General features: G+C 51.2%; 9 protein-coding genes across 9 annotated transcripts; 5 read left to right on the forward strand and 4 right to left on the reverse strand.

Annotated features, from left to right (window-relative positions):
• Positions 1-1,578: 1,578 nt before the first annotated feature.
• Positions 1,579-4,227, reverse strand: BJX68DRAFT_191153 (transcription factor domain-containing protein). Its single transcript, XM_071037383.1, has 4 exons — positions 3,014-4,227; positions 2,359-2,964; positions 1,956-2,302; positions 1,579-1,885 (listed from the first exon to the last, which is right to left on the reverse strand). Exons 1-4 carry the CDS (start codon positions 3,664-3,666, stop codon positions 1,614-1,616), a joined length of 1,878 nt encoding a protein of 625 aa, XP_070902588.1. The 5' UTR covers positions 3,667-4,227; the 3' UTR covers positions 1,579-1,613.
• Positions 3,775-7,449, reverse strand: BJX68DRAFT_253139 (FAD-binding oxidoreductase; the record flags this gene model as incomplete). Its single annotated transcript, XM_071042673.1, has 11 exons — positions 3,775-4,678; positions 4,733-4,852; positions 4,917-4,946; positions 5,265-5,335; positions 5,606-5,759; positions 5,818-6,064; positions 6,113-6,269; positions 6,319-6,568; positions 6,618-6,716; positions 6,775-7,188; positions 7,241-7,449. The coding sequence occupies 11 exons, from the start codon at positions 7,447-7,449 to the stop codon at positions 3,775-3,777; spliced, it is 2,655 nt and encodes an 884-aa protein (XP_070902589.1).
• A 198-nt stretch (positions 7,450-7,647) lies between these two features.
• Positions 7,648-8,914, forward strand: BJX68DRAFT_279172 (alpha/beta hydrolase; the record flags this gene model as incomplete). Its single annotated transcript, XM_071048681.1, has 2 exons — positions 7,648-7,972; positions 8,022-8,914. The coding sequence occupies exons 1-2, from the start codon at positions 7,774-7,776 to the stop codon at positions 8,912-8,914; spliced, it is 1,092 nt and encodes a 363-aa protein (XP_070902590.1). The 5' UTR covers positions 7,648-7,773.
• Positions 8,915-9,245: 331 nt separating this feature from the next.
• On the forward strand, positions 9,246-11,150 carry BJX68DRAFT_191170 (Cupredoxin). The gene is made up of 2 exons (XM_071037384.1): positions 9,246-9,512; positions 9,566-11,150. Exons 1-2 carry the CDS (start codon positions 9,255-9,257, stop codon positions 11,048-11,050), a joined length of 1,743 nt encoding a protein of 580 aa, XP_070902591.1. The 5' UTR covers positions 9,246-9,254; the 3' UTR covers positions 11,051-11,150.
• Positions 11,151-11,208: 58 nt separating this feature from the next.
• On the reverse strand, positions 11,209-12,515 carry BJX68DRAFT_253142 (putative aminotransferase; the record flags this gene model as incomplete). Its single annotated transcript, XM_071042674.1, has 3 exons — positions 11,209-11,911; positions 11,960-12,435; positions 12,483-12,515. The coding sequence occupies 3 exons, from the start codon at positions 12,513-12,515 to the stop codon at positions 11,209-11,211; spliced, it is 1,212 nt and encodes a 403-aa protein (XP_070902592.1).
• Positions 12,516-12,762: 247 nt separating this feature from the next.
• BJX68DRAFT_191229 (uncharacterized protein) lies at positions 12,763-13,499 on the forward strand. The gene has a single exon (XM_071037385.1). It carries the CDS (start codon positions 12,867-12,869, stop codon positions 13,416-13,418), a length of 552 nt encoding a protein of 183 aa, XP_070902593.1. The 5' UTR covers positions 12,763-12,866; the 3' UTR covers positions 13,419-13,499.
• BJX68DRAFT_191240 (uncharacterized protein) lies at positions 13,500-14,318 on the forward strand. The gene is made up of 2 exons (XM_071037387.1): positions 13,500-13,943; positions 14,020-14,318. The coding sequence occupies exons 1-2, from the start codon at positions 13,580-13,582 to the stop codon at positions 14,148-14,150; spliced, it is 495 nt and encodes a 164-aa protein (XP_070902594.1). The 5' UTR covers positions 13,500-13,579; the 3' UTR covers positions 14,151-14,318.
• On the forward strand, positions 14,220-15,013 carry BJX68DRAFT_191236 (DUF4267 domain-containing protein). The gene is made up of 2 exons (XM_071037386.1): positions 14,220-14,476; positions 14,535-15,013. Exon 2 carries the CDS (start codon positions 14,536-14,538, stop codon positions 14,929-14,931), a length of 396 nt encoding a protein of 131 aa, XP_070902595.1. The 5' UTR covers positions 14,220-14,476; position 14,535; the 3' UTR covers positions 14,932-15,013.
• A 5,083-nt stretch (positions 15,014-20,096) lies between these two features.
• BJX68DRAFT_253143 (uncharacterized protein) lies at positions 20,097-21,196 on the reverse strand (the record flags this gene model as incomplete). Its single annotated transcript, XM_071042675.1, has 2 exons — positions 20,097-21,119; positions 21,176-21,196. 2 exons carry the CDS (start codon positions 21,194-21,196, stop codon positions 20,097-20,099), a joined length of 1,044 nt encoding a protein of 347 aa, XP_070902596.1.
• Between the last annotated feature and the right edge of the window lie 5,680 nt (positions 21,197-26,876).

The following is a 26,876-nucleotide window of genomic DNA, read 5'->3' on the forward strand; positions in this document are numbered from 1 at the left end:
GGAGCTAAAGTGATATTAGGTCGCTGTACAGCGATGCTATTGGCAGCAACCCCTGTGCTTGGCATTCGAGGGGGCCAGTGCACACGAGGATCGGCATTGAATTCTTCAGCGCAGCACGGGTGGGTTGCAGTTTTTTGTTTCAGCATGATTAGAAGAATATTGGAGGGGTCTAGAATCTCCGCAAGCGCCTGCAAGGGTAGGGTTACCTAACAGGAGAATGCGGGGAAATACGACCAGCGCAACCCACCCATTGGTGGTTTGCAGGGGAATACTGACAAGGCCAATATAGTCAGCGAAGCGAGCCTCCGGTTTTTGGGCTCTGAGGAGGCTTTGGCGACTTCGGTATGTATTCCTCCGGCTGCCCCAGGCTAGTAGGAATTGGGTTCACAAATTAAGGAGATAATATGGCTAATGCTGTATTTATTTTCATGCGGGCCTTTTAGATCTCAGCAGGCCCCCTGAACATTATTATTAGATTGGGGTTTAACTCTATCGGCCGTATCATGGTTCACCTTTGAGAGTGTACCTGGTGGGTACATGGGACATAATTCTATCTCAGCTCTTCGGCCAACCTTTAAGTCCCAGCTACCTAATGACAGGGAAGCACTCGGCTACACTATCCCAGTCTCCAGCGCCAATAGTCCGCAGTCTAATAGCCTCAAATCCTTTCTCCTTGGGCTTGGATAATTTCCAAGGCAACACCCTGGGAAATGAGCTCGCAAATTCCGGGCTCCGTGTGGAGCCTTCCACTCTGAGACGTTACCACCGCCTCGCCCACCATAGTACTGATGCACTTCACGTTGAGCATAGTCCTCTGACGAGTTCATCGCCATGTGCCCTGTCTCTAGTGATTCGAGTTCAACATCTTCACGACTGCTAGAGTTACTCTCGCTCTTACGCCTTGCGGGAAGATATCGCTGCGAGAGGGGTATCTCGCTGGAGGATGAGCGTATGAGCGAAACAGGTGTGTCTGAAGCGAAATAGGTATGCCCGGAGCGGACACCCCATTATGGCGAAAACGGAGTTAGAGACGTACGGAAGGTGCGAGGAGCCCTGGTTGCCAGGTAGCGTGTCCGACCGCACCTGCCTTGCGAGCCATATTCTTGCCTAGGAAAGGCCATCGTTCATTAGACCTCTATATTGTTCCACCCTCTTTGCCTATTACATGGTCAACTGATCAAAGGAGCCCCTAGCTTGAAGAAATTCATCATGTATCTGCCTAGGCGGCAAAGATTAGGACCTATATGGGTGCCGCTGCTCGTGTGTTTGGGTTGGTACGTTTGCGGCTGGCCACCCCTAACATATCCATTGTCTTCGCAATCCGCGTCGTTAGGGATCTCTTCGTTGACAAAGCCCGGGCGTGGGCATTGGGGAGCGGGTGTCCAGATAGTGCGCTGAGTATGCGGTCTCGTGCCGTAGGAGAAATCCTGAGTGTCTGGCTTTGTATCTGGCTTTGCGTCATGTCACTTTGTTTCTCCAGATTGGAAACTGCCAGCCCGAACCCAGATCGAGGATGGCGGGCATCCTGGGATGTAGCCTGCTAGGATGAGTAGAGCTCTTCTGTGTAGGAGGGAACCATGAACAGGGCTCCACGGCATATGAGAGGGTATAGGTCAACTAAACCCTAGAACCTTCTCCCAGCCCATCCAAAACACAGCGTCAATTCGCAATAGGGCGAATTTGATGATATCCAGGCTCCTAGCGTGCAGTCGGAATACTTCTCTGGCGTCGTCGAGTAGTTTTCTAAGTGCGTGATACTCCGTGTCCGAGTTAACACCCTGTTCCATTCCTGGCTGGTCGTCTGCAGTATTCCGCTGCTCAAGGTGACATGTAACAGCGAGGAGGAATATCAGATGCGTGATCAGGGCGAAGCATGTTTTGTACCCTGGATGAGCAAACCGGTAAGCGTCTCGACACTAGTCCTCGTTCCATGATCTAGACAGGGGGGATCCTACATGGTGCCCAGAAGACTTGATAGTCCACGGCTGTCAGTGATGAGACACGACTGAGCGCTGCATCGACCTCTGTTCGAGCGGCTTGCCGAATGTGAATCTTTGCAGCATCCCACTCGTCCTTGTCTTGAGGTGAAGGCTGAGATTTTGTATGGTTGAACGGCCGTAGAAGGGCCCTGAAAATGAGTATCCGTACAGTGTGATAGGCCATAAAAAGAGGTGCGCTCGCTTCTTGGGAACTCGTTGAAGAAACCCTTTGTGCCCAATCGGCCAATTTAGCCAGCAGAGGGCGCGCCGTCTCAAAGGTCTTCCGGAAGTCGCAAGAGAGCGCGGCAGAGGCCCGGAGAGAACTAGTCACTTTCAGTTAGTTTCACATTCGTTTGCAGGCAGAAGGATGGTGACATACAAGAGAGAAGACAGGGTGGAATCAAGGATGGCAGTAAGCTTCGAGAATTCCAGCGGAAAGGTATATACTCCTTGCCCCTCGCTTGTCAGGTCAAACTCAGTCAGTTCAATCACAAGCCAGTCCTCTCTTGATATATGGCTTGGCCGACCGAAGCTGAATGCAAGCCATTTGTCAAGAGCATAGATTGACCATGACAGCCTGCGGCGTAAGACGATCTCCGCCTGAGGCAGGTTCCAGGATTGGGGGTCAAGATGAAGGCCGAGGGTGTGGGCCATTGACACTGTCATTCCGAGAAGTGTCCATTTCCAGGCGCTGTCGAGAACGAGGGCATTCGTTGGTAACCTCAGTAGGAGGATGATAGCTGTCTGAATCGAGGAGATTGTCGGCTGCGATAGCGATTGATTCAAGCTTCGCCAAGCCATGTTCAAGAGTGTCTGGGCCGACGGGGGTGTATACGCCAGCTCGACGCAGAGGTGGTCATCGAACGTGATAAATGGTTGGGCGATACAGTAGATCGAAGCCAGTAGGTGTGTGGGCGCGGTCTTGGGGTCTGGAGGTGCACCGTCACACAGTATGGGAAACTGGGGCTGGATGAAGCGGAGGAATCTACAACAACTCAACCAATAATGTCCAAGAAGGGAAGTGCAAAACCTACAGCTTGATCAGTCGATGACCGACCTCTGGCGGCACAATTGCGTCGAGATTTGCGGGCTCCGACGTCGACAGTGCAGCCTCTGCACGCGCTTCGTTGCTAAGTTCCTGCTTTGATAAGAGGAATTGGACCGGGAGCTGCGATTCCTGGACCTGTCGTATAGTCAATCTCGAGAACGCAAACTCCGAGTTGGCGTCATATTTGTAGTGCTGCAGCACATAAGGATCCATGTCACCAGTGAGACCACATAATTGGGCTGTGGCGTCTTGCAAATTATCCAACGAGCGGGGTAAACCTTCCGGACACGGAGTGCCATACAAACTTAGGAACAAATCATCAAACATGGCTTGATCTGGCTGGGGATCGGGATAGTCTAGATTTTCGTGGCTCTGGCTCAGAAACGACGATCTCGCTGCGCTATCGATGCCGGGAGGGATCGCTGGCAGAGCCGTTGGGGGACTGGAGCCCGGTGGGGGGAGGGAGTCATTCCTCGGCGACTTTTTCCGGCGAACACGCGACGTAAATTCACAGGGCTGCCCATGCGCCCGGCATAGACGACACGGAGGGGCTACATCGATCTGGCACGCAGATTTGCGCGATCGACAGCCATCGCACGCGCGTTGGGTCTTGCTCATATATCTCCTGCGGTGTTCCATCGAGATGAGAGAGGTGGAAAGAAAGATGGCGTATCGCGATTTCCGTTGGAGTCATGGCTCACGTGACCTCGTTTAGACGGCCTTGTACATTTGGAACTATAGCATCCATCACAGCTTGCTCGCTTCCCCTAGGAATACAAGGATGTCTTGAGCTAGATTGACAGCATCCTGTGCCATTCCCATTCCCGCTTGGTACCCTGTTCCACCAGCCCCGTAGTTATGCACCACCGTTCGACCAGGCTGAATATCCTGCCTCTCAACACGCGCACCCGCTTCACGAGACGGCCGAAATCCCACTGCAACCTTCAATACCTTTGTTTCCCCGTTGGTAAGGACCGGTAATAGATCCCCAGTCCGCTGCAGTATTGACCGTGTCTCGTGCTCCCTGATCCGACTATCTGAATCGCCCTTTTGGAGATATCCACCCAGAATAACCGTTGAATCTGACGAGGGTCTCGGAATAATATATGTCTCGTAGTCTTTGCCGTGGCGCATCATATTCTCCTTTACTGCGGGCGCCTTGACAAGCACAATCTGACCTCGTGTGGGATAGCACTTTGCGTCCTGAACGCCAGCCAGAGTCCTGGCTTCGTTTCCAATGCAGTTGAAGACAATTTTCGTGTGCGAGGAGATGAAGGCTTCCTCTATCGAACTTATCTCCCGTCGGATAAACTTCACAGACCCATAACTTGGCCGCGAAAGGAGAGACATCAAATGTTGACAATGAGCCGGCGCATTAAGAGTAATCGTGGTAAACCGTAACCCGAACGCAACTCCCTCGGGGAGATCGGTCTTGCAAATGACCTGCACATCCCGTAAATATTCGCTAACACTTCGGATCTTGTTGGGATTCGGCTCATCGTCCCAATACTCGGTCGATTGTGTCTTTGCGAGATACTTGGCCTCTTCGGCTCCGTGATCAATCAGTTGCATCAGGGCCAGATAACCAGCTTTGTCCCATCGCAGCGCGTTCGGGTCGTTCCCGGAGATTCCGGAGAAGTTTGCGCCCGCCCTAAGGACAGTCAGCCCTGCGACAAGGGATACAATGGACTCGGTGGCCGCTCACCAAGGTGATGTATAGTCGACATGGATATCTCCCGGCAGATCCTTTGCAATGACAGTCACATGGCGCCCATAGCCACGTTTTGAAAGCTCGAGGGCGACATTCAGCCCGATAATGCCCGCTCTGCATTGTCGGTCAGTATGGAGCAACCATGTCAGAACATTGAAAATCGGTAGTAGAGACTTGCCCAAGAATTACAATGCTATCTCGTGGCATGCTTATTAGTTGTGTTGTGTGGAGTCAGTTGCTGCGCCATCCAAGAGGTGTGTTAACTTTTATATACTGGATCTTTGCATCGGACCACAGAATCGTTACATCACGACAATCGCCCGGCGGACAACTGGAAAGCGTTTTCCGCCGGGGAGCCAGACATTCTCTGGATCTTCCCAATTTCCCATTGGCGGCATTCTCCCTCTGTGGGGCGGAGCTCTGATAACAGCCTCCGATAAGGGGTCTAGACTTTATCCTTCTCCCTGAGCGCAGAGCGGCATCGGCCAGCCTCGAAGCTCAGAAATCGGACCTCTTTGTCCATTACATTGCTCTGGAGACGAGGTTGATAATCACGGGCGGCAGCGGTGCGTTTTCTGTGTCTACCAATCTGCCTAGCTCAGGATACAATTATTCTTATTCTCTCTCTCGTCGTAGTCCCAAGATATATATCGAGGACCGGAGCAGTATATGTGGGCATCGGTAAGAACATTGGCAACGACGAGGTTGCTGGCATGACCGAACTTGGTTGTACTGAATATCTGTATACCAAGTTGAGAATTTCCATTTGGTATATCATTAACTATCTCACTACACCTTGTTCGGCTCCGCATCGCAACCCACCAAGTCAAGAGGTACTGGCGCATCAAAAGCCCGGCCAAACAAAACATAGAACAAGATTCCGCCTAGACACCCAACGATTGCGAGAGATCCATACATCCACACAAGATATGGGTCTTGAGATACAGGCGCAAGTGCAATGCAGATGGCGGCAGCAATGCCGATGGTGAGCCAGAACAGAGCCGAAACTAGGGAGCGGAGACTTTGACCTCGTTAGAGAGTGATATACAGAAGTCGAGCTTGGAGATAGCAGGACTTACCTTTCCGGTGCTTTTGTATACGCAATTTCTAACCCGGTAATCACCACAAAAGCTTCGGAGAAGCCGACAAGGAGGTAGATCGGGGCCTGGATCCAGACATGAATGCTATTCGGGGGAGATTTGTAAATGTAATGCTGGAGGACGCAGGCATAGACCATCGAGACGGCGGCCATGAAGAAACCGGCAGTTACTTTCAGCTCGGGCCGGAAGTTGATCTTGTAACGGCGGAGTAAGGGATAGACGACGACTGCTTTGGTTAATTTATGTTCAAACAAGTTCGGGTGACAGTACTCACAATCTAACAACGGAATGAAGATAATGAGAGCAATTGGATTCAGGTTCTGCAAGAGATCGTTGGGCGTCCCATGTAGGGCCATTTGGCCAGCCTGGGAGATGAGGTTGTTCCAGATCTGCGTCCAGCAGACAAAGTATAACGGAAATAGAAGGAACAGCTATCTGTAATTAGCAGATGAAAACAGATACAGAGACGGGTCGATCTACCTTGCAGGCTGTGATACCAGTTTTGACTTTCTCCACACTATAATCCGTATAGCCCGATTTATTGGCAAACGGATACTGGTCGATCTTGCCGTTCTCGCGCAGGGCACTTGGCTTGGCTTTCTCGAAGCTGCGTTCTGCAATGGCGATGTGGACTGTCCGAGCAGCATCAACAATCGGAGAGCCCTGGGGGCGGGACTTGAGGAAGAGCTTGTTACTGCAGAGGAACAGTGCTGCAACAATAACAATCACTCTGTCCAAGATTAGAAAGGAATAGCCCAATGCAAGAGTGGGAGACTTACATGAGTGGGATCAGGTATGCGAGCCAAAACGAAACATGCGTTTCGACATTGACCGTGATCAAAGGTGATAAGGCGCCGATGTTGACTGCCCAGTAAAACCTGGAGATGACGAGGTTAGATTGAAGTCTTCGAATATTGACGACGTCGCGACACGTACCACAGGAACATCCGCTCAACAGTCAATTCAGGGTCGACGATGACCTGCTCACCCGACTTCAACGTCTTCACGTACGCATGCGCCTTTTGATACTGTTCGGCGCAAAAGGGAGTCACGTTGGCCTTGATACCCCCCGTGCCGGCACCAATAATGACCATCGCAGCGACAAGGCCGCCAAACGCAGATCCCCCATTGATAGCTGATGGTGTCGCGGTGGTCACTAGGATAGTAAGACCGACCACGTAAATGCCGCACGCGATCAGGATGGCCTTGAATTTGCCAAGAAACTGGTCTGCGACAATGGCGCCCAGGACCGTCGAGGCGTAAGCCCAGAATTTGAAGAAGTTACCCAAAGCCGTCGCGACAGCCTGACCTCTCCCAAGCGCCCCTGGTTGCTCGCCGCCATACGGATTCCTGGACGCGTTAGTGGACCGAGTCATTTCTCGCGTCGCGTGGAACAGCTCACTTGATGTAGTTCTGCAAGGGACCACTAAGTCCGAAGTATGTGAAACGCTCGCCCAGCTCGACAATAATGACGAGCAGAACAACCCATGGGATACGATCAGGAATCCGTCGAAGACCCGTGTTATCAACAGATACGAGGTCCCCACGGGCGGGTGCCTCTGCTTCGGTTTGCGTAACGGGGTTATCTCCTTTCTTGCAATCTCTCGACATAGTTGCGTCTCGATCTTGAATGGGAATCTGAGCAGCAGAAGGAGAAGGCAAAGGGACAGATATAAACCCCGCGTTCGTATCAATCCATTGATAATGAGGGAGATAGGCACGATGTGTGGGGTAAACGGCTCCGATGCCTATCTCCAACTTCGCCCAATGCCGCCAATCGCGACGGACGCCGGCGATCCACTTCCATGTGGTTGTTGGAGAACTGTACGTAACGACAATCAAAGCGAGATTGTAGTCCCCGAATATGCGAGCCAAGGTCCCCTGATAAAGGGTTCGAGTTATCGCAGTTAGTGTGATTGGAATACTCCATCCAACATGACGACCATTACCTTAACCGAGGAGACCACCACGTCTCCAAACGCCATCCCAGAGAGATACCTGGCTGGCCTGGATCCAGAATGGCGGAAAATGTGGACGGAGCATGGAAAGGACGTGTCGGGCGCCCATCTGATCACAATTGAGGAGTTTCAGAAATGCCCTTCAAAATACAGCTTCACCTACCCTACATGGACCGGTATGCCCTCAAGATATCCCAAAGGCAGAGCGCTTTCTCATCATACTAGGCCCCGAAGTCCACAAAGTCCACGATATCCAGATCCCTGTCTCAGATACGGAAGGCTTCATCACTTGCCGAGCTTATACGCCCTCCGGCACTGGCCCGTTTCCTGTTCATCTCAATTTCCACGGCGGAGGCTGGGTATTGGGAGGGCTTGCCTCTGAAGCGGCTTGGTGCCGCAGTATCTGCAATGAATCTTCCATAGTAGTGATTGACGTGGACTACCGCCTGGCTCCGAAATATCCATTCCCAACAGCTCTGTACGATTGCTGGACGGCCGTTCAATGGGTTGTCAAAAATGCTTCGTCACTGAATATCAACCCTGCCTCGATCTCGATCGGAGGTCTCTCGTCTGGCGGGCAGATGGCCGCCGTTCTCGCCCACTTTGCCAGAGACTGCTCGCCGCCCATCAACCTCAAGTTGCAGTTGATGATTGTACCCGCGACAGACATGCGATACGTTCCACTTTCGATCACGAGCGCAGAGCCGTTAACCGCCGAAACATGCCGATACCCAAGTGCGATCTCGCTCGCTGATCTTCCATGGTCCCCGTTGGCAAGAGAGTCGTGGTTCCTGAACTATTACATCGGGACTGACCCAGTGACACGTGAACGAATTCTGTCGGACTGGCGGATGACGCCAGTCCTCGCGCCCTCGTTCAAGAATCTTGCTCCGGCACATATCGTGACTGCGGAATTCGACGTCGAGCGGGACGAGGGAGAATACTATGCGGAACTTCTTCGGGCGGGTGGCAACATCGTGACGGCGAAGCGATATCCTGGGGTTCCCCATGCATTCGCACACTACAACCACCCTGAACGGGGTCTAAGCAAGAGTCGCGAGTTCTTGCGAGACTCTGCAGAATTGCTGAGAAGGGTTCACTGGGGGACGGGGCAGTGACAGGGCTGAGCAGGCTGGCAAGGATCCGGCCCCCACATCAGCATGTCGATCACCACCAGAGTGCCAATAGATTGAACCCTGAATTCCGAGTTGAGGAGTGTAGATCTCTTTCTATCGACCACCCCGTAAGCCACCGAGCGCCAGCTGACGTCGTGGGCGTATAAGCGCACGATCGCACCGTTTAAGGCCTGCCGTGTAAATTTAGCGGCCAATCGCATTGCTCGGCCATGTCGATCAAAATGTGGCAGCTTTTGAGTTTGCTTCGCATCCCTGCATCAAAGATAAATAAAAGGGGCTCTGTCGCTGTTCAGGATTCTGTCAAACATCATTAATCTTCACGATGCTGCGTCTGTGGGAAAGCGCGACTCTGCTGGTCGGCCTGGCAGCGGCCGTTCAGGGCCTCCTGGTCCGGCATGACCACTCGTTCCAGCCAGATTACATCCTCCGAGTAACCGCAGAGAACTACACTGAAGCATGCATGGACCGATACTCCGTCCTGGTCAACGGCTCACTACCCGGGCCTGAACTGCGCCTCCGAGAAGGGGAAACCAGCTGGATCCGTGTCTATAATGATATGTCAGATGCAAACACGACTATCGTAAGCACTAGCAAACTGCTTACCAAGAAGAGGTCCGCTGATCTTATGAATAGCACTGGCACGGACTGACTGCATTCACCGCTCCTTTCTCTGACGGCGCACCGGCCGCCAGCCAGTGGCCCATTCCACCGGGTCATTTCTTCGACTATGAAGTTCGACCGGAGCCAGGGACTGCAGGGACCTACTTTTACCATTCTCATGTTGGATTTCAGGCCATCACCGCAAAGGGTGCCCTGATCGTGGAATCATGTGATCCGCCGCTCTACGACTATGATGAGGAACGAACCATCTTAATATCCGACTACTTTGGCAAGACCGATGCCGAGATTGAAGCAGGACTGACCTCTTCTAACTTTACATGGAGTGGAGAGACAGATGCAGTTCTGGTGAATGGGCACAGTCGACCGGCCACAAACGCCACTGGGTCGTGCGAATTGGCGGCGATTGATATTGAGCCTGGAAAGACGTACCGTCTTAGGTTCATCGGCGGGACTGCGCTTTCATTTGTCTCGCTAGCGATTGACAGCCACGAGCTTTCCATTATTGAAGCGGATGGACACGACACGCAACCGCTAACAACGGATTTTCTCCAAATCGCCAGCGGCCAGCGGTACAGTGTCCTTCTCAAAGCCAAGAGCGAGGCCGAGCTGAAGGAGAGCAACACGCGCCAGTTCTACATTCAAATCACGACCCTCGTGCGCCCTGAGGTCCTGACCAACTTTGCAGTCCTAAACTACATCTCCGACACACAGCCTGATCTGACAACTGTCCCCTCCCCTCCCCCTCTCCCTGTAGCCGAAACCGTCCAGGGCTGGCTCGACTACGAGCTGGAACCCGCCGTCCCAGACACCGACTTCCCCACCCTCGACGAGGTAACCCGCCGAATCGTCATCGACGTGCACCAAAACGTCAGCGACCACACCATCTGGCTGCAAAACGGGTACGACTGGGTACAATCCTTCCCCAAGTCCCCGTACCTCGTCGACATCTACACGCACAAACTCAACGTTGACGAAACGTACCACCGGGCCCTAACGCGCGGCAACGGCTTCGATAATATCACGCGGACCTTCCCCGCGAAGTTCGGCGAGGTGCTTGAAATCGTCTGGCAGAACCGCGGGACAGTCGATAATGGCGGGCTCGACGCACACCCCTTCCACGCGCACGGCAGGCACTACTACGACATCGGCGGCGGCGACGGGCTATACAACGCGACGGCAAACGAAGAGCGCCTGAAAGGCACGAACCCGATCCAGCGCGACACGTCCGTCCTCTACCGCTACCGCAAGAAAACAGAAGTCCTCGCCCCCTCGGGCTGGCGCGCCTGGCGGATTCGCGTCGAGAATGCGGGCGTCTGGATGTACCATTGCCATGTGCTGCAGCATATGGTTATGGGGATGCAGACGGTGTTTACGTTTGGGGACCGCGAGGATGTGATTGAGCAGTCGGGGCCCGTTGATGAGGGGTATTTGGTGTATGGGGGGTCCGCGTATGGGAATGGGGAGAGGGATCCGCTTGTGCAGCATTTTAAGAGTTAGACGTGTTCATAGTAGATGGGTGGGTTCTATGATGCTCCTAGAAGGCGGTTACTGTGTTCCAGCGTGCAATTCATCCAAGTGATACGGTAACATTGAACCAGAAATCAACAGTATCTGGTGTAATCATTTCCTTTCCCGACCTTCCCAGAATAGGAGCCTCAAAATACTGGTAGATCGCCATACTCCTCGTCCAGAAACTCATGCACAGCATGCAGCGCAGCCTTGAGATCCCCCGTCTCCTCGCCGAATCCGAGCCGCACATAGCCCTGGAAATCCTTCCCATCTCCAAAGCACTTACTCCCCGGTACAAGAAGAACGCTCTTCTTCTCCAGCAACCTTGTGCAAAACTCCACATCATCAATGGGCCTACCGTCTCTCACAAACTTGACAAATCCGATCGGGGCCCCCGCAGGTTGAACCCACTGGCATGTAGAAGAATGCTGATCAATGAAATCCTGCACCACCTGGACGTTCCGCTTCGAGAGAGTAGTATTTCTCTCCAACAGATGCTGAACAGTCGGAGGACTGAGCGCAAGGGATGCAAGGTGTTCATCCACCTGGCTCAGAGTTATCAGCGCATACGACCGTGAATTGACGCAAAGGTCAATAATCGACGGGTCTCGAGAAGCGATCCATCCGACGCGAAGGCCAGCGAGTGAGTACGCTTTGGAAAGAGAGCTGGTCGCTACCACCTTGTCGTAGCCCAGTGAGATGATTGAGGGTGGTATGGGTGAAACGGAGTGGAAGAGCGGATAGTAGACCTCGTCGCTGAGGATGATTATAGAGTGTTCCCGAGCGATCTTGATGATTTCTTCGAGCGTGGTTCTAGATAAAGCTGCGCCGGTTGGGTTTACCGGGTTGCTTGAATGCGATGTTAGAATGGCTGCGTATCGGGAGAGGTAGACTCACTTGAGCACAATCATTTTCGTATTCGGTCGAATCAATTGCTTAAGCTCATCGAGATCAAGCCTCCACCCATCCTCCTCATGTGCCTTCCACAAGCTCACCTCTGCGCCGATGGCCGCAGGAAGCGAGTACAGCTGCTGATACGTCGGATATTGCACGACAACATGATCGCCCGGTCCCAGCAGCGCAAAGAGAACGAGAAAATTCGCCAGTGATGCACCCGGAGTAGTGACAATATTCTCAATAGACAACGGCTCCGCCGACGGATCCGAGTACAATAGTTCTGCGATCCTCGACCGTAACGCGGCGGAACCCTTCATGGGCCCGTAACTCATTGGCTGCGCAAGGATTGAGGACCAGACACTGGCGGCTGCATTCTCACTGGCACCAAGGGTTGGTCCGAGGTCATTGACCGAGATTGCAGAGCAGTATGAGTGGGCGAGGTTATGCTTGACGCCTGCGCTGCGCGTCAGGATCCACTAGAAATGTCAGTTGCGTGGCTTAGCGTTTTCCGTTAGTCTCTTACATGGTCGACTTCGAAAGGGTCAATCTTCACCATGGTCGCGTGTGTAGAGCTTAGGTTATTCAGCTTTGGATGGATGAAGACAGGTTCTATCTGTTTGAAGTCAAGGTCTTTTGTTTGCGGTGCGGGGTAAACTGTCAGCATGTCGTGCGAAGGGCGTCACAACGCGAGCCCACCTGGTTTCACCTTTGGCGTTGGATCCATCTCTCGATGAGTCATGCCGACACTCGGTCTTTTGCCCGCTAAGATTAATCTCCGTATTTTCGAGCGCTCCGATGACTTTATCCAAGTCACGTCTCTCTTCTCCACCAGTCGCAGGCACCTCACCCCATTCCCATTGCACGAGATCAATGGCAGGGTACGCACTCAATGAGCTGAAAACTCTACATGATCTCCAACAAACCGTGCAATGTATCGAAGCTTGGATCCTGGAGACTGAAACTACAGACGACCTGGAGGGAGCGGCTGCATCGGGCCCTGTATCGGCTCTTCCTTGCTGGGGCTGCTCTTGCCGGCGCATACCATGAGCCCTTTGTCCAGACTGAACCTGGCCTCTGGTCCGATTTCCTACAGGGTTACGGAAGTCCACCGGCACAGTCCCAATTAGAACGGCTTTTTGGAGGAGCCTTTACCGGACCGCACCTTTCGTTTTGCTCCAGTTTTCCGGCTACAATTCTGAATCCTCCTAGGAGAATGAGACGGTGTTTGGGCCATTGGCGGAATTCCTTGTCGCTGCGAGTCGATGACGAGCACAGAGGTCAGCCATCTGTGACGATTATCTTTCCAACATTCTCTCGGTGTTTACGAGATCCCATGGGCACTCGTTCCCCAACCGCAAGGCTCAAGAGCTGTTTGCTGAGACAACACAACTCCTCGCTGCACATGAATTGCTGCAACGCGTCCGTTGAGGACCGAGGACCCCAAAGGTACCGAATCTGAAAAATCTGCAACAGTCATACATTTCGGGTCCTTTTTCCCTGCCACCCTTTTGACGCCCCAGGCCTCGGATCCTAGCGGCCATGGGCCCACAGCCAGCTCATATGCCCATAGTCATTGCGGCCCAGTCCCGTACATGGGCCCGTTGAATCTCAATCTCGACCATGTATTCTGAATACCAGCCATCTTCACCGAGTTTGCCTATGTCTTTGGCATCTCGAATAGTGTACCTGGCGCACAGGATGGGGAAGCCTACTCGCTCTCCTGCTCGCATGCAGCGGTTATTGTCTTCCCCAGCAAGGGACACAGGCTCTTCTGGGTCGTGGTCGGGCACGTGGGGAAGGCGCGTCGATTCGCGGAGACTCCGCAGTACACAGATGATTTCTCATCTACGACTGAACGCGGCGATATGTTTTGGCAATGTTTGGGAGACCCGCATTGTGGCGTTCAAGATAGGCATTGAAGAGGGGCTGTCTCAGAACTGGGTTGCGAACCGCGCAGTTAGTTGTTGGCGATTCGGCCCACAAGGTATGCTACACTCCTAATTTGCATTTCTTCTTGCCGTTATACAGTGAAGTTTTCTAGCTAACACGGTGTATCGTAGATGGTCCCCGCCCACACCATGGGGCGAACCAAGCGATTGAATCGTCGGCTCGCCAGTCATCGGAGGATTGCCTCTGCCGGAAAGGGGCCAAACCTGTCACGAAGCGCTGCGTCGGTTTCAACGTCAAATGACGAAGGAGAGCGGGAGAGGGCCAGTCAAAGCAGAGCAACGGGTGGTCAGCCAATCGGCAGGTAACTAGCGAAGATCGAGCTCCAACTTCCAAGATGGCTTCTTTTATCGGCGGTCGGAAGCCGACAGTCCTGCTCCGTCTACAGGGCGGAGGTGCCAAGACGGTCCGGGAAATGGGGCCAGGGGTGCCTGCAGTGTTGCCTGAAGTTGTATCAATATTTAGTCATCCATGTCGTTGATATTGAGTACAGTTCCTCAATCTCACATCGTCTCTCTTCACCACCCACCAATCCGTCCTCAACTCATCACAACGCTATCAATAATCCAAGTAAGCACATCCATCCGTGCCCCAACGACTATGAGGTACTTACTGATAGATATCGCAGAATGCCCCTCTCTGAAAACTCCCTCTTGCGCCTCGGCGCTACCGCATCAGGCACCATTGCCCTGGGCTTCGGCATCAACGCCTTTCTGCGCCCGGAGCACGCCCTCAGTTTCTTCGAGCTCGACTACCCTACCTCCGCCGTCGAACGGTCCGTCGTCGACAACTTGATATACGCCTACGGAGCTCGCGACGTCTTCATGGGTGTGGCTACGTACATCGCAGGCTATTTCGGAAACAACAAGACGCTTGGGTGGACTATCCTTGCGATTGCTGGCGTTGCCTATGCAGATGGAGCAATCTGTTGGGCGAATGGACATGGGCAGTGGAATCATTGGAGCTATGCGCCGCAATTGACTGTTGTCGCAGCGATGTTATTGGGTGTGTTTGATCGGAAGTAGTGGTTTTTTTGGGGTATTTGGGTTTCTGTCCTCAACTATGCGTGGGTGCTATTTATCGCTCAGCTCGGCGTCCGGGTCTGGGATCTTAGATTCAGGCAAAAAAAAGATAATACAAAAGTACCTATTGGGACGGCTGCCCTCCATACTACTACATCTCTCATCCTCACTCTGCTCCAAATCGCGTCAATAAGGCTCGCAACGCGTCGTCCCAGGCGAGATTGAAAAGCATACCTCGGTGTGCCGCGCTGGGGACTATGGGGGCTATGCCAAGTCGACACAGTCGGTCGCGGACTCGCGGGAGAAGCTCCGCCGAGCTGCGTCTCGCCGCCACCGATCGGACGCGGCTTTCGGCCCTCCAAAGCCGTGTGAATCGCGATCGCCCAGCTCCTTGCGGGGAGTGCCTCCGCGGCTCCGACAACGCGTTTAAGGACAAGATCCCAGCCGCCAGACAGTCCGGTGAATTCTGGTTTGTTTACGTCCTGAAGAACACCATTTTTTCCTACAAGTTGAGTACAAGTAGTATCATTCTTTCATTGTAGACGCGTAAATAGCCTGAAGTCATAGTGGTAGTCATGTTGCCTCGCAATATATATCTGGTGCTTGTTTGCCTTGGGGCTAGCCGGACATTCCAGAGCAAGTGTGCAACATTCTCGTTGATAACCCCAGTTGAGCGCGGTAAGCTCATATCCAGGACATGAAAACAATCTAGAAATTGAACTCTGAACCTAGTAGACAGTCTACAGAAAATTTTCAAGAACCTCCGCCCTATTGTCTCGGGCACGGGCGTAGGGCACAACCAGCACCTCCGGTCTCCCAACGAATTTTGACGGCCAGCAGAGGGCCTCTCACAGAGTGTCAAGCGCATACCAGCTCACTATCTGGCCTTGCGCAATTTGCTCTGCAGATTTTTGCCGACAATAATTTTTGATTAAGGTGACTGTTGTGGTTCCGCTGATCATGGAATTGATGTGGCTCCCGAGCCGCAACTCAACAAACCGAGTGCCCTATCCTAAGAACCTGTCTAGACGCTTAGTGCAGCCTTGCAATGGGCCCAGTTCATAGTTGGGGAATGTATGCGGATTTTCAACTGCTGCTACACGAATAGAACTCAGTACGTCTGGCCGTTAGTTGGATCGTAATAAGTAGTACTAAGTGGTACAGTCATAAGCTGCGCAAGTAGCGATAACAGTCGCCTCCTTTCCTATGGATAAGTACATAAAAACACAGTTATATCGCCAGGAAGTGTTGGAGTTGGGGTGGAGATTGAGTATCATACACATACGCACACTATTTTTGTCTATCACTCTCTCTCAGAGGAGGAAGATACATGACTATGGATATATGGATAATGTGCACCGCTTTAAATACTATTGCAATTATGACGAAGGCGCAATCCTGGACTGCTTTAAGGAAGAGCCAGTTTGATACACCTGGATCATCTCATAGATCCAAGATTTGGGTGATCCTCGTGCGTCAAGACTGGTCTGGTCATCTGAATTTTCTGGATTTTCAATCCATGGTAGTCAGCCGTTGACCCCATATGCCTAAAACAAGAACCATGGTTTTAGAACCAATACAAACTGGGGAATGCGATCGCATGTAATAAGTAATTTATGACGTCAGGACTTCATGACCCGACTAGACCTAGGCTGACCGTATTTTCAGGCCAATACCTCTCATGGTGGATTATTGTTAGGTCGGAACTAGTAGTACTGGGGACAAATCCGTTAAAAACCCAGGCAACTGTAGGTTCTCTACCTCGTTCTGTATCGATTGAGGTGGTCAAACTATTCTCTCTCCTCAGTTAGTGCCACACTATCATTGCCAATACTCCATAATGGCTCAATCACCTGGGGTTCAGCTTACCCAGATCTATCCTTCCACTGCTATAGATACCCAGACAGTCATCGATATCATTGCCGTCCATGGGATGGATACGAAGTCGCCAGACACATGGGTTTGGAAGTCTCAAGTCCCCAATGAACCTAGTGTGAACTGGCTCTCTGATTCAAAGATGCTCCCAAGTAAGGTAGGAGCGGCCAGGATCTTTACATGTGACTGGCCAGCCAGGATGCTCCAGCAAGCAGATTCACTACCAAAAGTTCTCAAGGAGTTTGCCCGCCTGTTGCTCGATGCTATACAAAACATGGGGCGACCTCCAGCGAGCGATAGTCAAACAAGAGGCCGACCTATCCTGTTCATCACGTCATGTCTGGGTGGAATCATTCTTATGGAGGCCCTTCTCATTGCCGATGACCCAACAAGTCCTTATTATCCCTTGAGAAGAGCCACTCGTGGTATTGTTTTCCTCAGTACTCCATTCCAAGGAACCTCTTTTCAAGATGTGGCAAACTGGGCTGTCCCGACTTTGAGGATTTGGGCATCCCTCTCAAAGCAGAACGTGACAACGCTCCTTGATAGCGTAAGGGAGCCTACTTTTGACCTCTCCGAACGTGTCTCGAGGTTCACTCGGCTGAGCCTAAATAGCGAACAGCCTTGCGATGTGTTTACCTTCTATGAGACGGGCGCGATGAATCTTGTTCGAAGTTGGATTCGGCGACTACCCCGTCCTCTACCTTGCTTACTACATTTCATGGTCGTACTATCTAGGCACAAGAAGCCAGTGAGTATTACAAGTATTCACGGTTACATTCTCTCCTTGGTCGTATCAGCTCTATTTTCTGGCTAGGTATACTAACACACGGTAGCTTGTCGACAGGATCACAGGGACTTTGCAGATCGTCCCCGACCCTCTACCACTTGACGTACCCCATAAATTGACGAACAAATTCTGCAGCAATGAAGACCCAAACTACAAGCTTGTCAGAGGAAAGGTTGAAGAGTTTCTTCAAAGGGCCCGCGGAAACGCCTTACTGGACGAAGCAGACTTGTGGATACGTGGCAAAAGCTATACCACGGACAGGTTGAATATAAAACGACTTTCAGGCGAGCTCTTGTCGATGGACCGTTGTTATATCAATCTTGCCGTCATTGAGCGTTCCAGCGAAAACGAAAGCTGCCAAGATGCAGGGGAATTCATTCAAAGTTTTTCTCCCCCTTCCAGCCACATTCGTCTCAGGAATGACACAGCGAACCAGAAAAACCATGTCGAGCTACCAGCTCTCTTCCAAGCGCGAGAAAAGGGTCAACGGCGAATGGAAGCACCACAGAGAATATTAATTCGAGGGCGTGCAGGGGTTGGGAAGACAACATTGTCCAAGAAGATTGTTTACGACTTTATCCATCACGGCCCATGGAAGGCCTTGTTTGATCGCATACTTTGGGTACCCCTACGGCATCTGAAAATGCTGCCAAACGAAACCTGCAATCTGGAAGAGCTATTCCTGAGAGAATACTTTTCCCAGAATCCAAAAGCGCGGGATCTTGCTCATGCACTCTGGGCTGCGTTGTTTGACAACAACTATCGTAGAACGCTATTTGTCCTTGATGGCTTGGATGAAGTTTCAGAAGGACTGGATGCAAGCAACAACATGTTCTACCTTCTCGAAACTCTCTTGGGAACACCTCATGTCATTGTCACCTCCCGTCCATATGGGCCACTTCCATATTGGCTCAAGCCCAGATTCGATCTCGAGTTGGAAGCTATCGGGTTCTATCCAGATCAAGTTAAAGCTTATGCTGATATGGCCTTCAGTCTTGACGAAACAAGGCTAAAAGATTTTCGCTCCTTCCTTCGAGACCACTGGCTAATCGATGGACTTGTGCGGATTCCAATTGTATTGGATGCATTGTGCTTTACATGGGACAATGCATGCAGTCATGGCACTAAACCAGAGACAATGACAGCTCTCTATCGAGAGATCGAGCTGAGGTTGTTTCAGAAGGATATTTGTCGTCTACGGCACAAGACTGAGTACGAGTGCCAAACAATGAATCGCCAGCACGTTGAGGAGATTATGGAGAAGGAAATCCGGCTCCTTGAAGCACTTGCATTCTCTGGGGTCTGCAACGACGTATTAGACTTTGACCAAAGGCAGCGGCACAAGATCTATAATTCTTTCCACCTTTCCGTGACGGAATCTTCGATTGAAGGCTTGTCCTTCCTGCGAACGTCAGACCCATCATCAAAGAACTATAACCGGAATTACCATTTCTTACACGCAACCTTTCAAGAGTATTTTGCGGCACGGTATTTTGTACGGCAATGGAAGAACGACGAGCGTCTGCAATATTTGACCCTTGACGCTCGGGGCAGCGAGCACGCCAACTTTCCCACACCAGTTGAGTTTCTGAGGCAGCACAAGTACATTACATCCTACGATATCATATGGCGCTTTGTTGCCGGCCTGCTAGATGATGATCGGACGGGAGGGGCCGACGATTTCTTCAGCACGGTTGAGAGGGAGCAGCCGCAAGGCCCGATAAGCCATCTGCACTACCGTCTAACCGTGCATTGCTTGAGCGAAGTATCATCTGATATTTTGTCCCGTCGGCGTCTGGAGGAGAACGTGTCAAAGTGGCTATTGCGGCAATGCAACGCCGCAAAAAACGCACGCCTTGTAAGGGAAATGGAATTTCCCGAGCGACTCCTGAACAGCGCGTTACAGAAGGCCAACAACAGTGAAAGTGAAATCATTCTGCGCTCTATAAAGAGGCGCCCAAGTATCCCGGTCAGCACCATTGAGCTCGTGGCTCCTTGGCTCAAGGATGACATACCTAGCCAACTAAGGGTATGCATCTGCGACATGCTACAGCGCTCTGGGGAAGATTTCCAAGATGGCCTCCAGGACGTACCGAAACACTTAGACAAAGATTGGGATGCGAGAGAGGCTGCTGTTGAACCTCATAGGCGACAATCGAACTTGTCTGATGACATCCTCAAAGACGTGGCAGCACAGTTAGGGCACCAAGACTCAGACGTGAGGAGATCTGCCACATGCGTCCTGGACTACCAATCAAGTTTGTCCGATAATGTCCTTCAGACGGTGGTGGACCTGCTAGATCATGAAGACAGGCATGCGCAAGAGGCTGCTGTTGACGTTCTTACGAAACAAACGAGACTGTCTGATGATATCCTCAAAGGTGTGGCAGCAAAGTTAGATCACCAAGACTTCGAGGTGAGGGAAGCTGCCAAGCGCGTCCACTGTTCACGTTATTCATTGACTCAGAACTGACAGCAAGAGTATAACAACAGCAGCATGAATTTATGGTATATGACCGCTCGACAACAACAGCCTCTGACCCAATCTTTCTCTGTTTTTATTCAGTGTTTCACGCAGGCTTTTGATGAGAATTCCTAAGCTAAGTAGAAATATTGAGACAAGCAAGATGAGGGGGCCCAGGATGGAAAATACTGTGAACCCATAGGACGCATTCTGGAAGATGGTATTCCTCTTGAGCCTGTCCGTGCCAAGCCCAACCTGCATTGCGGTTAAGACCAACGCAATGTATATTGTTGTTCCGGCAAGCAGGGCAAAATAATCATGGAATAGCTCTGAGAAACTCTGGTATGGAAACTTATACATACGCCATTTTCCGAGGAGAAAAAAGTAAATCTTGTTGAGACGGGACAGTCGCAGTTCACCAAACCAGTATCGTTGATTAATGTTCTTCAGGTTCGTTCGGTCCAGTAGCTCCTCCACCAAGGCGACCCACTCATTCCATGTAATCTCCTTGGGGAGTAGATGGTGCCCCCGCGCAATGTGAAAATCACACTCATATTGTATCAGAGCGGTGTACGAGAGTAAGAAGCCCATTGCACATCTATAAACTTCAAGACGCGGGCAAGTACCTTCCTCCCGGCATTTGGCAAGGCCGTTCTCGCAACAGAGATACTCCTTCCAGAAGGCGTTGCTAAGCAAGTACCGCGGGATTGGTTTGAAGAAGATTCTGCGCGGCTTTTCCCAAACCATATGCATGTCCATTCTCTCATCAACCACAATCTCTCGGGAGGTGGCGATTTGATAGTTCAGCGGCCTTGGTGGCATTGGTCTTCCGGCTAGCCAGAGGTAGTTGTGGATTCTGTTGAGCCTTTTGACACTGAGCTCCTGGCATAGCATGTCGAACAGATTGGCCGTGGGCAGTTTAACTATGTCGTTATTTTCTCGGTACGAGGCAGGAAGGAGCCGTTTCAATGCTAGCCCTGGATTCCTCCTCATATCTTGGTGTTCACCGTCAGGTTTGAGCGATTTCAAGACATCCTTACCAAACGGAGGATCAAGCGGCGTCTGATTGTATTGGTATTGAGAGACCATTATTCTCCATGCCCAAGTAAAGAACTTACTATGTGATAGTGGCCTGCCATTCCGGAAGCGCAAGACTACCCGCCAAAGCCTTCGAAAGGGAATGAAGTCAATGGATGAAAGTCCCCTCACTCAACTCAAACCGTGCAGTATGTTGGGAACCGGGATTTTGAAGTCCTAGCAACCAAGGAGAGTATTAATGGGTTGGCCAGAGACCTAATCGAATTTGCCGGAGAGGCCACTTTTGTATGTCTACTTCAATGACCCAGGAGGACCATAATCAACGAGATCAGATGATAAAACAATTATCCAGCTATCATACTAGCTGCTGAAGTGGTGTAGCGTCCACCGGAAGCCTTTGATGACGTTTAGAGAGACCCAGAATGGTAGCAGGTGCTCCGCAACGGCGGTTCCTCTGGTCTACCTAGTAGCCGGCTTCGTAGACTGCGAATAGAGTCTGAGTGCATCAGGTAGGTCCATGAACGGAAGCAATACATGACCACAATACGAATAGGTCTCTAAATGCCGTTTCTGTATTCATATAACGATTTCTCCTGTGACCCAGTAAAGTACAATATGGTCTAGTACAGCTCACGCATCCGGACAGTTCATGCCACCTGCAGTGCCAACCACGTTCTTGTCATCGATCGCAGAGACCCGAGTAATACCTTTAGGTAGAACAGCGGTAGGCGAGGGCGCCTAATGGGTAAATGAGAATCCAAAGATCCGTACCTAAGTGGATTACCTCGCCAGATGGCGTTCTTCCTTGCATTTAGATTAGGTAAAACTAGATAAGGTAGTGATATCGGAAGCCTCAGCCCGAACCGTTACTATTGATCACCCTATTAAATCCCCACAGGATGCGTATGCGTACCATTTTTGAGAATATGTCTAGACAGGGCAAGTGAGCTAGTACGGCCCTATGCCTGTGTAGAAAGAACATTTGTTCCCATTTCCCTATTAAATCCCAGCGCCAAAAAACTACGAGCAAAATATAAATAAGGACCCAAATAGAAACTGCCTGAATACTTATTAATTTTCCTTGACGCAAAGGGTAATATAAAGGCCACTGTACCTATGACGCCGCGAGCAGGGATACAGGTACTTGCTCCAATCGGTAATGAGATATTCTAAAATATGCAGTTGGTGAAGTGATTAGAACAAAACAAATGACGTGGTATAAGAGTTACAAGGCTCTTATCTGTTGCCTCGGTGCCCCGCATATAATTGGGTGTAATATATAGATGGTGAGATTAAGGTTCCATGGTAACCTCCACGCTGGGGCGTGCTTAACTCACTACTTCCAACCCCCTGATCGTCGCGCCACACCCTTGTTCCATGGAGCAGGTGGAATGGAACGTAAACCTATCTTCAGTCCCGCACTCGGATTGAAGCGCATGCTAAGAAACTTGTCAATCTGCCAAGAAAGTCCTCGGTCAGAGTTTAGAAACTCGTTACGATTCAACATAGCAGACCAAGTCAGTTCTTATAATATCTCTTCGGCATGAATGGTCAAGCCTTCATCAAAATTATCGAAGTGTTCAGAAAAGTGTGGAGAATTTCAGATGTATGGATTATGATAGCCAGCCAACCCCTTGACGATGATTTAGTTATTCTGGCACTTAGCATGACTTTGAGACGCCATTAGGTTTGTATCAATCATGACATAGTGGCATGATGTTTGCATTGGACGTTTTCGGGACCCAGGCCTCACGCCAATCAATGCGATGAGCGTTCTGAAGCGGTTGGTGACTTCCTGGAACTCTCCATCAGCTCAGCATCTCATCATTATAAGGCTCCTGGCTGGGCCTAGATCTGCAAGGACCCTGGCTGAGAGTCGCAAGCATCAGAGTGATTCCTGGTGAGCCCAGTTTTGCGCACCCTTTCCCACTTATTTTACATGACGCTATTTGGACGAAGTACGGGTCGGGTCAGCTTTGTTTAGATCCATGAAGAAGAGCTCTTCAAGGCTTCTGAAAACCTTGAGATCGCAAAATAAACATTTTTTTTAAAGTAGGCCAATCCATGGAACCTGCTCCTGACCCGCTCTAAACGTAAAGTTAGCCGAAAGTGGCAGTGCTGATTTTGTTTAGTATTCAGGCGAGATCTATATCGTATGCGTGTAAGATAAGGGCTAGCCTGAGTATTTCTTGATAATAGTACTCAGGTAGCTGGATCAATGGTTCTCATGGTATGCTAACTCCATCGGAGTTAAATAACTCCATTGGAGAAGGTTCGTAGAAAGCTCTGCCCGGTGCCACGTCAACAGAGGCTCGGAAACAATCACGAGCAACAGCAGAACCCACAATTCACTTGTTACAACTCACACAACCACCAAGCTTCTCCGCATTCTGAGCCAGGTTGTACCCATTAGCATGAAATGGCCGTTCCCCAAACGGCAGGGTACATGCTCCCGATCACCTCTAGGCGCGGCCACAACGACTCCGAAGCCCAGGAAAGTCCGTATTGCCAAGATAGCACTGCTCATCACTTGACCAACCTCGCTGTCCGAGATATAGCACCCAGAGCCTCGGACACCGAATCCGAGTGGAGGAGTACAGACGCAGGACCAATAAAATCCTGTACGTAGTCTCCGATAACCCTTTCGCTGAGCGAGATATCCGTGACAACGGCCAAGCTCCGACCTGCTCAGATGCACATCATGGATATGATCTGTCGCAATGTGTCAAACGCCCATCACGCCGTGGTGATACGGTCTTTGAATGGTGAGGAGAATGCTGAATCTATCCCCAACCCTGACAATCGCCGGCCTAATAAAACTGGCTAGTACACTGATGGAAGACTCTCCTACGCTTATTTATTGCATTACTTAGCAGATGGCGTGGAGCTATAGGGCGAGTGAGGTTTAAGGTTGTCGGTATCCGGCGATGCATATATGTGCATTTGGATTCCGGTCGCGGTTTGCTCTTGACCTTGTCAGTATCGGATGGGGAGCTAGAAGTGTGCAGCAAGGCATCGGACTCCCTAGAGCGCCTTTACATACAGTTTGTTATAGGGCCTATCTATGGTCAGAATGATGCCGCGATCCTCTATCAACAAACTACCCCCATGTGGAGTGCACGGGGATGTATCACCACTCACTGAGCTTCGATGAATCTTGCGCCCGGCTGTCGAACAATCTACACTATATACAATGGTTTGGGAGTTACATATAATTATTACATATGATTCCTTGGGTCAACTAAATCAAACCTCAACGTATCGCCAATGATACGCGTACAGTAAATCGGCCTATTATAAAAAGGGCAAACGGGCCCCTGCATCTTGCCAAAGGTGACATAGGGAGAACGTGTATACGGAGACGGATGGTGAATCAAGTAGTGATGGATGCACACATATCGGCAGAATTTTAGTCAGGACTGATTTGTGACGATATATGAGGCAAGCATAGGGTGAGTGCTAGCGGTAGAATGAAGGACTGAGGCCATGGAACACCCACGTTCCGGTCTCTGCGCAGCTCTTTGCGATAGTGAGAGACAGCTCTAGGCACCGGTCCTGGATCTTAATGCGAATCTGTCTCACACAGGCCCTAGATGGACTGCGAGTTCCATAGCGGCATGGGTAGGTTGGATAGATGCGTTAGGGTGGACCTCTATACTTGTAATGATGGCCCCATGGGATGCCAGCATCTCGATGTACGGTTCTCTTATTCGAATAGATCACGCCCATGTTGGTAGTTGGAGATACTAGCGCTGTCGGCATTACAATGTACTGATCGTGAGTTCATAGAGCGATCGTCCAGACTCGCCTATGTTTCCCGTGATTGAAGTGTTTCTACCTTATAAGCGCCATTGGGAAGACAATCGTACGAGACCTAAGGATTTGGTTGGTCTCTGGCTGGACATACTGTGACCACACGGGTGAAAAATGTCGGAGTTCTCGCCGACAAGCCGAATAATGGTCCCCGATGACGCGAGACCAGATATTGAGGGATTCAAGAGCAGTGGGTGATTGCTGCAAAGCATTATCTGGGCCCTGCTCGGTAATCAAGCTTACCTCGAAGAGCTCACGTATACTACCCAGTTCCGCTTCGCTTGGTAAAGCGGAATTGATGCGCACAGCGTTACACAAAGGGAGGAGCTCCAGACATGGTGTAGTCCAAGACCTACTTCGTCCTTACCCACCGGTTCTAATATGGACATCACTTCAGCACAGTGTCAGCACCGTCCAGAAGGGTGGGTCGCGGAGGGGTAGGTTGCTAGCCAAAGCCGTGTCCCCGTTCACCGCCGCTTATCTCCATTTAAGACATCAGTCGTCCTACCACGGCTTGCAGCGTGTAGACTGTCATCCGATCGGCCCAGGACACAGATGGGGCTCATTCTGGCCCATGTCCGCAAGGATTTTAACCTCTGACACTGAAATATACGTGGATAGAGGCCGCAAGTTGATACCATTGGGAAACGAAACATTGGGAATTATCTTAGAGCTGCACCCGATGAGAATTAGACTAGGAATCACATATATCCGGCAGCTGCTGAGTGAATATCTATTGGTACTAGCAGGGTAGAAGGGTCTCAAAGGAACGAATCAGAAACGCGTTATGGTCTAGTTGACGATGGTCCATTACCACAGGACTTTCAATGTCTCCACGCCTGAATTCCGCGCTGGTCTCTAAGCACCACTGCACGGATAAGCGCTTTCCAAATGTAGAAAACGCAGGTGAGCTGAGAGAAGCTGATGGTGTGCGCGGGCCGAGCCTAAAATCCATCGGTGCGCCCACAACATGCGTGTGATTTAGCATTGGCTGCGTCACTATCCCGTGGGGCTACTGCAGAGGCATTGAGATAGTTCGCTGGCTCCACAGGAAATGTTTTCAATAACTGGTCAGAATACTCGAGTATCGACGTCAGTTGTGAGACTCCCTGCCGTGGGGTGGGGCATTTATCCGGCTCATGGCGCGGTCCCTTTGCGCTAGACCGAGAATCTAAAGCAGGAGATTCCCGGTGATCTGTAGGGAAGGTTCCCCGTGCTCATCCTGCGGCTAGGCGGGCAGATGCCATCAAGCGCACGTCATGCTGAATTTGATATGCTGGGACATTGCTGACACTAGGCGTGGCGGCGGAGGCAGCGATCGTGCAGCAAAATGAAGGCAAGCAATGAAATCAACGCCGATAAGCCGGAGGGGCTGAGTTTGGTGTCCCTGTTTGATAGTTTTCGACCCTGTAGTCAATGGAAGGAAAAGTGGGTAAGCAAGAAGACGTGTGACGAGTGGGGTTAGAGCGGAAGCCGGGTGCACGTGGAGATGCACCTGAGATGCTCACTGGTGCAGATGGATGGGAGGGCCTGACGGGCGAGGGCACGAGGAACTTTGGCTCGGCCGGTGGAGAAGGGGGTGTGTCGAACAATGTGAAAAGGACGGACTTCCTTGAACGGGCCTTCTCATGCGGGCCCTGGGCCCAGATCTGCTATAGAGGCCGTAGCTGGGAACCTCTAAATATGGCCAGAGTGGAGAAACTCTTGATTCATGTCGAAATCGCCTGTTTGTGGCATTCTCATAGTTCGAACTGCTCAACTGGTGCAGACAAGGTATCCTGCTTCCGGTGCGGCAAGCCTTTGGTTTGACTCCGACTTTGCAACGGAATAGATTGGAAATCCCAGTCCTGAAGGTGGATAAGGACGATGCTATCTTTGTACGGAGGAATGCTGCAAGCTCCGCCCGTACTCGATCGCCACGAACGCTTGGTCAAAGCTCCGCTTACCCCCAAGCTTCCCGTACGCCCC

This window comes from Aspergillus pseudodeflectus (assembly GCF_044049435.1).
Source record: "Aspergillus pseudodeflectus strain CBS 756.74 chromosome Unknown BJX68scaffold_7, whole genome shotgun sequence".
Lineage (NCBI taxonomy): Eukaryota > Fungi > Ascomycota > Eurotiomycetes > Eurotiales > Aspergillaceae > Aspergillus > Aspergillus pseudodeflectus.

Bases quoted from the DNA above. Each gene is read 5' to 3' on its own strand.
- BJX68DRAFT_191170 (XM_071037384.1), top strand. From the start codon at position 9,255: ATGCTGCGTCTGTGGGAAAGCGCGACTCTGCTGGTCGGCCTGGCAGCG. The intron at 9,513-9,565 runs GTAAGCACTAGC...TCTTATGAATAG, and splicing joins CAGATGCAAACACGACTATC to CACTGGCACGGACTGACTGC.
- BJX68DRAFT_191240 (XM_071037387.1), top strand. From the start codon at position 13,580: ATGTATTCTGAATACCAGCCATCTTCACCGAGTTTGCCTATGTCTTTG. The intron at 13,944-14,019 runs GTATGCTACACT...GGTGTATCGTAG, and splicing joins TTGGCGATTCGGCCCACAAG to ATGGTCCCCGCCCACACCAT.
- BJX68DRAFT_191236 (XM_071037386.1), top strand. From the start codon at position 14,536: ATGCCCCTCTCTGAAAACTCCCTCTTGCGCCTCGGCGCTACCGCATCA.
- BJX68DRAFT_191229 (XM_071037385.1), top strand. From the start codon at position 12,867: ATGATCTCCAACAAACCGTGCAATGTATCGAAGCTTGGATCCTGGAGA.
- BJX68DRAFT_191153 (XM_071037383.1), bottom strand. From the start codon at position 3,666: ATGGAACACCGCAGGAGATATATGAGCAAGACCCAACGCGCGTGCGAT. The intron at 2,965-3,013 runs GTAGGTTTTGCA...GAGTTGTTGTAG, and splicing joins GGTCATCGACTGATCAAGCT to ATTCCTCCGCTTCATCCAGC. The intron at 2,303-2,358 runs GTATGTCACCAT...GAAAGTGACTAG, and splicing joins TCCACCCTGTCTTCTCTCTT to TTCTCTCCGGGCCTCTGCCG.